Source organism: Chiloscyllium plagiosum, chromosome 24 (assembly GCF_004010195.1).
Source record: "Chiloscyllium plagiosum isolate BGI_BamShark_2017 chromosome 24, ASM401019v2, whole genome shotgun sequence".
Classification (NCBI taxonomy): Eukaryota; Metazoa; Chordata; class Chondrichthyes; order Orectolobiformes; family Hemiscylliidae; genus Chiloscyllium; species Chiloscyllium plagiosum.
The window spans coordinates 36,352,326-36,365,722 of NC_057733.1; the positions used below are offsets into that span (position 1 = coordinate 36,352,326).

Genomic DNA, 13,397 nt, shown 5'->3' on the forward strand with positions numbered 1-13,397 from the left:
CAGTCACTTTGATGGTACATTCTGCGAAGCAGCATTCCTGGGTCAGAGGCCTGAGTAGCAATGAGACTTTGATGTACAGTTATTTCACCCCAAGTCACAGGATGTTGCCTCCTCGACTATTTTAATCTGCACAGTTTGTCAATGTGACACATATCAAACTGTGGTTTCCGAGAAATGACGCCAGCTGGTAACCACAGTTACACGCAGTATGACTTACTTTAATAAAATGCTACTTTAAAATATCGGCAGTAAGATTTCAAAGGAAGCTCCATAGTTTCATCATTTTCATTTACTCACTAACAGCACCAGAATCCTTCGAGAGAAGAGCTTCGCCATGACAGTATATTGACTTCTACATTGCGCGGCACAAATTAAGAATATGACTCAGTCTTGTTTCATAGAATTTCTATTCACTGTTCAGTTGGTAAATAAGAAACGCCACATCAAAAATGGCGTCCCGGAGATTAAAAAAGAATATCAACATTCTTCCATTATCTTATTGACTGTTGCCTCACTGCAACAGCGAATATGGTGCTTTAAAGGCGTTTTCACATATTTACATTCAAGCACAAAAAAAATACAATTCTATCATAGCAGCACAAGCTCGCCAGTTTCGGAAATATCAAACAGACAGGAAATACAAAGAGTCTGCACATGTAGATAGCACACATATTATCACAAATATTAATTATATTTGACATTGGATTAAAAATTGAAACAATGTATCAAACATCCATATTGTGGTTTTATTTATTTAAGATTTTCCTTTTAAAAAATTAAAAATCCAGATTTAAGGAAGCGATATTTTCTATCGCTGCCCTTTACTCCTGGTTAGCCCAGTCTAACTGCAGACACATATTTACGTCTACATATTTAATGTGCCCGCTTATAAATAAAATTGCATACATTTGAACCTTTCAATGAAAAGAATGGAGATTTGGGTGAAAGAGTGCATTCACTCTCAGGATTTCTGCATTCATTCTATACGGTTTCTAAATTGGCCTTACGTTTCCTTCACACCGTTACATATTCTTTAAAAGTGACAGTGAGGCAGTTCGCTGTGACATCTGTGATAATCAGATTTCCCAGGTAAGGCTTGAGGCCAGTCCAAGGATACTGTTGCTCCCCCTTTGCCGTTTCCTCTTTTCCCTCAACCTCCATCTGCTGTGTCGTGGCCTTCTGAGGCTCAGGCCTGGACTTTACACAGCTCAGATCGATTGGCTGCTCGGGATTTGAGTCCAAAGTCCCATCAATTCCCTCATTCTGATAACTATCGACCGCCTGCAGCTCAATGAGATCATCCTGTTCCAGCTGTACGGCGCTCCCCGGGACGCTAATGCTTCTACACGTCGGCGGCTTTTTGGCCTCTCTGTCCACGATGGGTTCTGACAGGTAGCGTTTCCTGGACTTGGGGAGTTTGGAGTATAACCCATCCCTTTTGGAAACCTCCGAATCACAGGCCCATCGCAATGGAGTTGGTTGTTCACACTGCTCCGGGGGACGTTGTCCCTTTGGACTTCTCACCTCTTTCCCACTTGCTACCTCGTCACTTTCTGGGCCGGCTACCTCCCCGTTTTTATTTTGAGCTGCAGCTGCCGCGTCTTTAACCACCAAAGTCCTAATGTAACCATTCTTCTCGGCCTCTGCCTCTTTGTTTACATTACGAGTCTTGGCCGTCTCGGGCCACCCATTTGCCACATTGTCAGCCTCCAACTTATCTACTCTTTCCTCCGCCGGCACAGCTTTCCCATGTCCATTTTTAACTATCCACAGCTCGCGGTCTCCAGTCTTGCTTGTCACTGACTCATTCCCTCCATCCCCACTCTTACCGTGTTTATCCTTCGCCGACTGTAGCCCATTATCCATATATTTGCTCATGACTATTACAATCCTACCGTTTTTATTTTTGTTTTTTACTATTTTCATTCTACCGTTCATACCATTGCTTTTCACACTTTCCTTGGCTAGTGCTGGCCCCGTCCCGGATCTCGAATCCATTTCTTTCATTTCAGGCTTTTTCATGCCTTCAGATTGGGAACTATTTCCATTTTTGGCTCCGCTGCGCAGCGTTTCACGTTCCTGAATACTTTGATGTTGCTCCTGATTTCCTTCAGTTTCGCTCCTGTGAGAGTCGGCTTGTTGGTTTGGGTACATGATGTCCGGTTGATAATGGTGATGCTTTTTGCTGTTAAGCTGATAATAATGTTTAGTAGCTTGGTGTTGTCGCTGTTCCTCGGTGTTATAGGGTTTATACTGGTGAAGCTTTTTACTATTTAGTTGATACTGGCGTTTAATAGGTTGCTGCAGGATATCACTCTTGGACTTTTCTTCTTCCACATAAGTGTCCTGCAGCTCGGAAGGAACATTTGAACGTCGAGCAAAAGCTGGTAGCTGGAAATAAAGAATAGAGTATTATTTGAGATTCAAATTCTGGTAAGAAGTCTATAATCAATTAACTATAAAACAAGGCTACAATTTAGATATGTAGACCAGCTCTGCACTGGTCAATGAAATTAAAGCTGTACATCTCTATGACTCTACCTCTGTACCAAAGCTCAAGCTGCATAGACTTAGATTTGCACCTTCCTACTTGTTTCACTTCCCTGGTCTAAGAGGTCCAACTTCAAGTCTTAAAGGACAGGCAAATGGCCATCAAGGTCCATTCCGCCATCAATGTGCTCTCCTTATTAAGGAGGAATCTGCAACATGTCTCAATCATTGGTGCCTTCTTGCTCATTGTTTCAAAGCACTAGATGACAATTAGTCATGTTACTAATCTATTCATTTGTAAGTACCAGTGATCTTGCAGTAATCAACATCAGCTTGCCTTAAATGACCACTGCTTTTGGATTCTTTGTTTATTAATGAATCTGAATAAATGAACTTGTACCTGATCTTTTTAGATATAGTTTACAATATTCAGTGACTACAGATTGCAAATATGAAACATTAAAGATTTGAGGTTCTATTGCTAAACAATAGTATTGTTAAAATAAAGTACATCTGGATAACTTGTATTCAAATCTCCATTTGCTTCCCTGAATATATTTATACCTTTCAAGAACCTAATTGCTTGCACTCAAGGTTCTGTGTCAACATCACTTTATAATGTTGCTCTGATATTTACATAGTTGTTTGCTCTAAATAAGCATAAGGTTTGGCCAAGAATATATTTCTGAAACTGAATTCATTTTGATTATATAGAGCCAGGAAATGTGTGCAGGATTGCTTCAGTTTGGTTCATATATAACACAAACAAATGAGCATTAGATAGATGATATTACCTGAACTAGTAGGTGTTTTGGTTTGGGTCCTCGTTTACGATAGCCCATTGATTGTTCTTGCCTTTCCCTGCAGTCATAGGTAAAACAATGGTCAGCCTTAAAGTTACTTGCAAAAATTAATTTCATAATCAGTTTACAAATGTTTTTTATTCTCACTCCTGAAAAGATCTGATGTCTTTGGTTGTGCTATACTTTGCATGCAACTTGCAACATCCTAACATAATGCAAAATAGTTTTAATTGAAACAGTTGCTAGGAGCTCAGAGATTTTTAATTAAATGTTTACACTTGCATAACCAACTGACTGAATAGAAACAATGTCAGAAATGGCTGGAAAAACTCAGCAGGTCTGGCAGCATCTGCAAAGGCAAAGCAGAGTTAACATTTTGGATTCATTACACTTCTTCAGATTAAATTGTCACAGTACACATCAATGCTATGGCATTATAGATTACATGAGTAAAACTTTACAATTTTCTTGTAAAGGGCAAGTTCCAGATTTACAATGTATGTCCAATTAAATGAGTTCATATAAAACATTAAAATATCTGCCCAATAAGTTATAACAATATTAATTCTTCATAAAATTTTAGTGAGGGGACATTTTAGGTGAATATTATTTACAGGTGGTACATCTGGGCCCTGTGTGATCTAACAAGCCTATATATGCTAAACGGCCATTCTTGTTTCTACACATCCACAAGTAAAAGAAAACCAACACTTCTCATTTACTGCTCATTTTCCGTTTATCTTTTGTCTTACTGTACTTATTTCCAGATTTTACATGCATAACTGCATACTAAATGTCAGTTCTTCTGAGAATACTTTCTGAAAGTTCACTCAGGTTTCATAAAATAATGTTAGGGCTACTTCAACCACAGAATAGCACACAATATGTCCACCTCCTGTCAGCTTTCTAATAATTGTTCTTTCATTATCACTTAAAACACACATTTTAAAAGAACATTTTATGAGCGGAGTGAACAGGTCACTCTGTTTTCCTTGGTTCCCTTGGATAGTTTACAAACATTTCTTCCAATAGTTCATGTATTTGGCATATTGTTAAATGAGTTAAATATGTGCAGTATGCAGTTAAGCCCAAAATGCATCAATAGATTTTGATCATTGTTTTGATTCTGCATAAGACTGGAATGCAATGTATAAAATCTCTGTGTGAAATTGTGCTATTGAAGTAACTGAAATTAGACTACTGCCTTACAACTGCACAGAGGCCTTGAAGGCAACAAGTACAGTGATACTTTGGTGATTGTTACGTGGAAAGAGGGCACCCTTATTATTAAAGTTATTTTCTATACAAAGCATTATGATTTCTCATGGGCTTTATGTTCATTAGTGTGCTCCTGTAACTCAGTCAAAATATGCAGAAGTTACTGGTTGGCTCATTTTGAATAACTTCAACCGACTTGTAACTGGCAGCAGGTGGAAAGAATAAACTGCAATTTCAATCGTTGGCCCTCCTGGTGTGCTGTCGCCTCTTTAATTCAATTTAAACAAAGAGAACGTGTATTACCTTTGCCTATAGGCAAGTATATATAAGCCTCTTTTTTAAAAATGTGCTGTTGACTTAATTATTAGTCTAATTATTTTTGTTCCATCAAGATCTAGTTATAAGCAACTTTTTGTCCCTCCCACACTGTTACACGCAGCATGACTCCACTGTATTTATTCACATGATTGCAGGCAGCTATGGCAACCCCGTGAGCTACTCACCAGTCGGATCGATTATCGTGTAACTAATTAAAATAGATACGTAACCCGCCGTGTCCTTTTTTTTCAGATTGCAGCGTTAGTTAACAGCAACATTGCCCCTTTAAAATGGTACTTGCGCCATTAGCAGGTGTATCAAGGAACAGGAGCGTGGCGTGGCCATTAGAAACAGGAACACTGGAGATCATGGTCAGAAGGATATTGTGTAGTCTGACAGCCCAGAACCACCCTACACGAGTCTCACTTCGAAGATAAATGCACCATCTAGCTACGATCTGGAACATGGCAGCGGTAGTCACATCACTATTGCAGCTGTGATTAAAAGGGAGATTTTACAAACTTTTATATTCTAATATCTATTGCGCCAATATATCTTAATTTCTTATCTAATCTCTTTGCCCAGTTGAAACTTCAGCAATGACTTCAGGAAATATTGGCATTTCGAAGTATAACGTTACCAGCTGATTATCGATCTCCCACCCCTTCCCCTTTACGGTAACATATCTCAGCGTGGACTGACTTTTGCTAAACCGCTCTCAGAATAGATCTCGGGAAGTCAGGCAGTGGGTGAGACCACATCTGCACCGAAACATTGCCGTCTTCTAATCTGGGGTTTCATTTCGAAACTGCGCAGCCCCTCTACTTTCACAAGCTCGGAGCTTTTAGCTTTACTTATTCTTTGGTGGTCGTTTTTGCGTTTATGTGTAGATGTCTGTATGTGTGTGCATGTATGTGCAGACTAGTGGCAGAGTTATTTCGACCTCTCTGTTTTTTCTTTACCTGTGCTGGAAAGCCAGGAGCAGCCGAGGGTCCAGGATGTTCTCCTCTGGCTCCCACGTGTTGTATCTACGGAGAAGACACCAGCAGTTCACTTAAAACCTCTCCAAATACACAAGCGGAAAATTAAAACGAACTAGTGCTGCTATTCAAGCAGTGTGCAAGGGAGGCCATTTTCACTCCATTCACACACACTATCATATCTTTCACAGTCCATTAAGACATTCCAGGACTCTCATTGGCCATTTTTTTTGTTATATTGGTTTAACTACTAACAATTCACTGATGGCATTTGTCAGAAGGGAATTGATTTGAGTCCCACATGATTCTTCCAGCCATGCAGACGTTCGGATACTGTATTTTATGTTTAATATTTTTTAAAATGCAAAACAAAAATGGGACTCACTTGGGAGACCATCCCCTCCATTTCACCAGGTATTCGACTTTTCCCTGCGGAGAAATAAAGACAGCGTTCGTCACTGAACAGCAGAGACAGCACTATTCCTGAGCAATAACCTGGAGGGATTAGTGCGGAGGTGGGCTCTAGTCAGTCCCATTTACCTTCCTGATCCGCTTTTTCTCGATGCTTTCCACAGCAAATACGTGCTCCCCTGCGGCTGGTAGCTCCATAGCGATGCGAAGAGCTAGACGGACGCCGCTTGACCTCTGCTAACTGCAGCTCGCTTCACCCGGAAGGGAGCACTCCCGCTGTGGGCAGTCGCGGCTTTCCTCTCGCTCCTCTTGTTTCTCTTCTTGGCACCCTTTCCGGGCGGCTTTTTCCTGTTCCCTCCGTTCTAGACTCCGTAGTCACAGATCGTTCTCCCTTCCTCTCTCTCTTCCTCCCTCTCTCTCTGCTGCAGAGCCGGCAACGCAGAAACGCAGGCAATACAACGCTGTGGCGTCAGGAGCTGGAGCTGTCAATCAGCTCAGCCCCGCCTGAGGTCGGAGAATCTAACTACAGCACCAAATACGGGCAAGACGCAGCCTTGTATGGTAATGGCAGAAAGATAAATTCTGTTTTTCCAAATTAAGGCAGAACGACATGAAAATGAACATCAGAAAATGGTGCTTCTCCTCATCCCTGTCCCTCTCCCTCCTCATTGGGACTGTTGTCTCGCATCTAAACAATGTAATTCCCCGGGCTCACAGTTTTGTTCCAGTACGATGTGCAAATGTCTTTCGTGTCCTCTTCTAATTGGCTATGCATCGGGCTGGCAATGTCTTGCGTTCTTTGAGAAACCTGCTTCGTTTCTGACAGACATCAAAGCGCGTCACTATTTTATTTAATTTGTCCCTACGACCCAATAACTGGAGCTGCTACGTTCGCCCTTTATTGTGCATACATTTTGCGAAGTACACAGTACCGTGAGTCAGCTTGTATTCCCCCCACACCCACCCACACACAGCCCCCACCATTACATTGAACCGATATAATGCACGGTCATGGCAACAGTAATGATCATGGCACCGTGCTACATTGTTAGTCAATGTTCATTTGTCTCAGTGGCTTGTAATTTAGTGCTTTCCACTATGGTAGAGTGTTACATGACAGAACCATTGGAACCAGCAGACAATACTCTTCCTCATTCAAAGAGCAACCATGGCTCCTTCTAGTAGGGCATTGCCAATTTGAAGCTGTAACTCTGCCAGTATTCAACACAGGACACAATACCGCGGGAACAAGTTTTGTTTTGCTGTCGGCGGGTGTATCTGAGTAAATATGAGAAGCATCAGTCAATGTGCATCGACTGTGTTTTTTAAACAATCGCTGGACGGTTAGTTATAAAAGGTAAACCTTGTGTGGGTATTAAGTTCGAATGGATGATTGAAGGAAACTCGCGCTGATATTAACGCAACTTCCATGTCCATTTCTCTGAGGTCGATTTTCGAAACTGAGAAGCTGAAATGAAAGAAATCCACTGGCACAAAATTAGAAATTGAAGGATCTCAGGCAAACCGCTTGGGAGAGGCAACCTAGTCACTGAAAAGCGCAGCGTGTCCCATCCCCCTCCCCATTGCTCTCGACTCGTATTTATCAACACTCAAAATGCTTCTGACACCGAATGCCCATATTTGGATATTGGTCACGGACGAAATGTAGAAGCTTTGTTGCAAACGCCGGATACTTCAATGATTGCAGAATACTTTCTACTTATTTCAGGAATAATCGCAACACTTACACATGTTCAAATGAGAACAGGGAAATGGAGTAGCCATTTAGTCGGATGTCCACCTAACCCGAGTTTCGCTTGCAATAGGTGCATTTACTTGGAGAACAAAATGTCGAAACTGTTATTTGTGTCCTGATGGGAGAGGCAGTTCCTCATCGCGATTAACTCGTGGCTAATTGTCACTTTCCGACTAGCATTCTATTAATCCAAAGTATGTCATATCCTTGTCTCCAAATCTTCTCCCTCATGATGCACCGCCCTGTTTACTATTATTGGTATTTTATATTCAAATAACGCCAGTCAATGAACCAATTCACACGTCTGATTGCAATAATGATACCTTGTTTTCTTGTAGTGTGTTACTATTGGCCCTTTGGGCACGATTGGCGTTATCAACCTAGAAGGTTTGTCACCAAAAGATTAAACATATACCCAGAAAAAGAAAACGAATCCAGTGCTAATCAAGCACATGGACACAATATAGGGAAAATACCCGTGAATGGTCATCAAGTCAGCGCCAAAAGAGTGTAGAGGCCTTGGAATGAGATCAGTTGAGATCTTTTTATTGCTAGTAATTCTATTTGTATTTATATCAGCAAATTGATTGTATAGTTGCCAGTTAATAATGGGGTTTTACATCTCACTGAAATATTTTTGGTTACCCACCCTGTACAAAGATCTGTGAATAGCATGTTTCAGTGTCATCTGATCGAAAGTTACATCTGCTACATTTACCGTGGAATATTCAAATTTACTGGAATTATTAGATACATAGTCTGACAGCTCATAAACAAATCACATGATCCACTTCTGCTCGTGATAGTTGCATGATCTAGATACTTTCTCTAGTGTAAATATTTTCCAGCTAAAGGCATCCAGCTAAATCGTTGGAAATTATAATCTAGCAGTTTGGTTCCACAACCCTGATGATAGCCTCACTTTGTTTTAGGTACATGTACCTCGCATTCGAGAAGAAGGAATAATGATGTCTATTTTTCTTGCTGTTAATAGTAATTTTTATTCTGAGTAGATTTGTTCCATAGTTATTATATTCAGATACTTTCTAGTCCACGAACAAAGGAACTATTCAGTATAGTTATATTCAACATGTTTGATGTTTGGGCATTGGGCATTGAGTATGAAAGTTAATTAGAAATGACAAAGCTTCCTTAGATTTGAATGTGGATCCTTGACACTTGGAGCAAGCCTGACACCATTGTTCTCAAGCCTGAATATGTTGGATTGAAAATATTGAAGAGTGATTGATTCCAAAAAGAACAGAAGATCTGCACTATGATTATAAAATTTGTTTGTTATAATCATTAGATAGAAAGATTACTTGCAACTAATTAAATACTGGTAAGTTTAGATTGGGCAAAACGTGTACATCCTTGTATCTTAATAATGTGCAGCTCATGAAATGCACTAAAATAGTGTAAATGCAAAGTAGAAAAACCTTTTACAACTATCTCAGATGATGTTGGTCAATAGCAAATATCATAATCCATATGAGGAATCATTACTCTACTAAAGTGATACACATGTTTCTACAGCTTTCCACATCTTTTCTTTGATACCAATGCTTCTATGCTTGATTTCCATTGATCTTGGGGCTTCTCTTACTCTGCGAACATCCATCAACTCTCAAGTAATCTACTGAGAAAGACAATAGATGGGATGTTGATTTGTATAAAATAGCAATTATGGTATTTAATTCACGGTTTAAAGCAGATAACATGACTTTTAAAAATCACTTGCCATTCTTAGCAATAGTTGCTCCACAATGAAATTAATAATTCCAAGTTCCCGGTTATGAATTCCCACATCCATGTATCAATCTCAAAATGATGTTCTCAAACTGGGGACACAGCAGTGAAAATTGTAAAGACATTGTTATCTAGCACAATGTGGCATATCAATGGTTTATTACTATTAGACAAATTTGAGGTTTGTCAGCCTCCAAACTACATATAATGGATATAGTACAATATACACAACTTAGTTTGTTATATGGAAATCCGAAGTTCATTCTCAAGTCAAGAAAACCTTCTGGTTCAAGCCATTTAGGGACATGTAGGAAAGTACTCTTTCCTACATGATTGGGTACAATTATAATATAATTCACCATTTAATGCCATTTCATCTGCACAGCAACAAAAATCTAAGCAATGTTTTCCACTTAGATAAAGGAATAATTAAATGTTTAAAGAGATCATCAGTGCTGTTATCATTACATTATGGTACAGCTATCACTGCTGTAAAGATAAAATTGAACTGTTAAAGATAACTTTACAGAATGAAAATTAAGCAGTTGCCCAGTTTCAATCATTATAATAAAACAGATGGTATGTTTTTTCCATCTGTATTAACAATGCCCTGAGGTACAACAGCTTTGGCATGGGTGCACACATTTCCGCAGGAATGTTTAAGGCTCCAAATACCTTTAAATTGCACATTATCCATTATTAGACCAATCATAACAATGGTTCAGGAAGTCTGAGGACAAGCATTTCTGGAAGGCAAAAGTTCAGACAAATTTATCATTGTGATTCATTAGACAATAACTTTTGTGTATGCTAGAGCTCTTACACTTCAATGTAGAAATCAATCCTGGGCTTGAGTAATGTTGATTCAAGTTTCAACTGGTGACCATGGATTGATATTTTGCCATATCTGATGATCAAATTAATTTGAAAGTTTGGAACACAATGTTCTATATAATAACTAGCATTACAAAACATCTAACAATCTTTCTGTTGTGGTATACTGGGTTTTTAAAGGCATTTCCAGAAATGTAAACAGTTCAATGACCAACGAAGATTTGTGATGATTATCATTTAAGAGACTACCATAAAAAACACATCATATATTGTTAAACCTTCCAAATTTCAGTCAATGGAACAATTTTAATACCATCAAGTGATAGATGGCTACTATTATCCAAATGAAAACATCAATTTTGAGCATTTCTTTCGGAAGTTCTTGCTGGGATGGATTTTGGATGTATGTTATGCAGCGTGACCTGACCTCCGAAATTCTCAGCTCACATATAGGGCAAGGGTAATGTCCAACATATATCACTTAAAGAAACAGTAGCTTAATGTAATGTATTTTATGTGAAATGTCGGAAACTTTATAAGTGCACGCCCATTGTGGAGGTTCACAGATATATGCAAACTCAAAGCTCAGTCAGATCTTCTGTTAACCCGCTGTCCAAAGTTACCTTCCAAAAATGCTGTTTTGGCTCATTGAAAATCACCCATGGAAATAGTAAAGGATTCATGATGCATAGCCCATTCCAGTTAGAGTCTAACTGTTTGATTCCAACATGAATCAAACTGTTGGAATGATTTGTTTTGGGCTTGCTATTTAATTAATTAGTTAACTGATCAATCGATAAACAAATACTGAATCCCAAATTGTGGGGAAAGAGAAAAACATACATTCCCTTTCAGTTGTCTAATTACAACCTTCCTACCGTGTTTGCTTGCAGACAGCGCCAATGGATCAAACAATGAAGGAGGGAAACGAAGATGTAGGCACGGTTTTACTTTCAATAGGAGTGCAAGAGCACAATTGATCAAGCCAGTTGCAAAGCATGAGAACATCACTCACTGTTTAATGGATGGATTGGTTTTATAAACTATTTGTAAATAGTTTATTAATAGGTTTTCATGGTAGAGTATTAAGTTTACTCGCCCTTAATTATGTTATGACGCCGATTTCAGTGGCGGTACCAATGCAAGCTTATAAGAACAAGGGAAGGTGTGGAGTGCAGGTAGTGCGGTACGCCACGTATTAATCTTCAATGTTTCTTCAAACCGGGTTGAAAACATCTCAAATTAAACTAAAATAACCTGTGGACAGAAAACAGACGGTGATCTCTGATTGAAACGTGGCGTTTTTGTGGTCAACGCGCTCTTAATGTTTCTACCGATGCTTTTTTTCCATCAACATCCGACACTGTACCGGACCTCCAACTTTTATCAATCTGCAGCGAACTATCTCATCACACTATTCAGCTTCGAGAAATTTCACCACATGCAAAAACAAAACCGTTTTAGCATTAATCGCGGATCTGAGCAAATAATGTGTCATCATCAGACAAATGTGGGTCATTTCACCAGATCCGATGATACATGAAGCATTTCAAGATGGCCAAGATACAACACCGAATGTGTGATCCATTTGCTCGGATCATTCAACCGTTTAACATTTGAAAGTTTGTGGGTTGCGAATCGTAACAGGTTCATTTCAAATCCCTTTTGAACATAAAGAACAGTCTTCGGTTCTAGAGTGGGACAAATCCGTAAGGCACAATTGGAATTCAAATGAATGAGGCACGTTAACCCTGGACTGGATATTTCATATGGTGCATTTTCAAAAGGAAATCATTTAAGTAACTGACTATATATATATCATTTCGCTATCATAGCTATATATCGCTATCAACACATATAGTGTCGAGGCGTCTATTTTTCAGCATCAGTCCAGAATACTCCTCCATTAGGTAACTATCAGACAGCAAACACAGCCAAGTCAGACTCCGCCATTTTCTCAGCATTTGTATTTCATTTGATCATTAACGGCACGCGCCGGATGATTTCTACGTTAACAAATGCAAATTTCGGCTAACAGCCTGCTAAGAAGATGCATTGATCATTCAGAAAAGGCAACATATTCTATGCCATTTGAATTTCTAACCATTCTAAATGCGGGCTTCAATGGAACCGATACAGCAGATTCCATTCCCCCCACCCCCCGAATGTGGCCAATTGACCGGCCACTGAGAGGTCATTCCCGCAAAACTCCCAACTCTTTCATCGTAGGTTCTGGACAGGACACAAAAAGGAGCTTTAAAAAGGTAATCTATCACTAGACCAAAGAACCACCAATCCAACAATATTCCATAGGATATATTGTCGCTAAGGTAGTTCGATGTGACCATAATGAGGGGGCTATCGTGGTCATAGTGGTGTGTGACATTCCCTAAAAAGTAGCAAAGGGATCTCTCGCTGTTTCGTAAACCAGCCTCATGTTGTGCCTCTCCTGGCGAATGAGGGGTTCAGTGGCGAGCAAATGGCATAGTGGTTGAATTCAGATAGGATTTTTTTTACTCATTCACTTGTGAGATGTGGGTGTGACTGGCTGAGCCAGCATTTATTGCCCATCCCTAGTTACCCTTGGGAAGGTGGTGGTCAGCCTTCAGCATTTATTGCGCAGTAGGTATACCTAGAATGCCCATAGGGAAGAAATTCCTGAGATTTGACCCCGACGTCTACATTTTAACAGCATTGGACTTTTAAAGCCTATGATCCAATGGTGGTCTGGATACTCCATGCCATGTTTGTCATGTTGAGAGTTCTTGTTATTGTGCAGGTTCCCTGGCTTCAAACGACCTTCCAAACCGATTTCTTTCCGATTCAGTTTGATGCACC

General features: G+C 39.7%; 1 protein-coding gene across 2 annotated transcripts; it reads right to left on the reverse strand.

The window, feature by feature from the left end:
• Positions 1-388: 388 nt before the first annotated feature.
• Positions 389-6,858, reverse strand: cbx4 (chromobox homolog 4 (Pc class homolog, Drosophila)). Of its 2 annotated transcripts, XM_043714798.1 has the most exons (5): positions 6,350-6,858; positions 6,195-6,238; positions 5,792-5,857; positions 3,285-3,351; positions 389-2,391 (listed from the first exon to the last, which is right to left on the reverse strand). In XM_043714798.1, exons 1-5 carry the CDS (start codon positions 6,416-6,418, stop codon positions 1,015-1,017), a joined length of 1,623 nt encoding a protein of 540 aa, XP_043570733.1. In that variant the 5' UTR covers positions 6,419-6,858; the 3' UTR covers positions 389-1,014. The 2 variants fall into 2 exon arrangements, with proteins under 2 accessions (XP_043570733.1, XP_043570734.1); XM_043714799.1 differs by lacking the exons at positions 5,792-5,857; positions 6,195-6,238; positions 6,350-6,858 and adding an exon at positions 5,015-5,425.
• Between the last annotated feature and the right edge of the window lie 6,539 nt (positions 6,859-13,397).

What these genes read in the sequence shown, in the direction of transcription:
- cbx4 (XM_043714798.1), bottom strand. Translation starts at nt 6,418, where the DNA reads ATGGAGCTACCAGCCGCAGGGGAGCACGTATTTGCTGTGGAAAGCATC. An exon ending in AGAAAAAGCGGATCAGGAAG is followed by an intron (nt 6,239 to 6,349) that starts GTAAATGGGACT and finishes ATTTCTCCGCAG; the next exon opens with GGAAAAGTCGAATACCTGGT. An exon ending in CTCCTGGCTTTCCAGCACAG is followed by an intron (nt 3,352 to 5,791) that starts GTAAAGAAAAAA and finishes CTATGACTGCAG; the next exon opens with GGAAAGGCAAGAACAATCAA.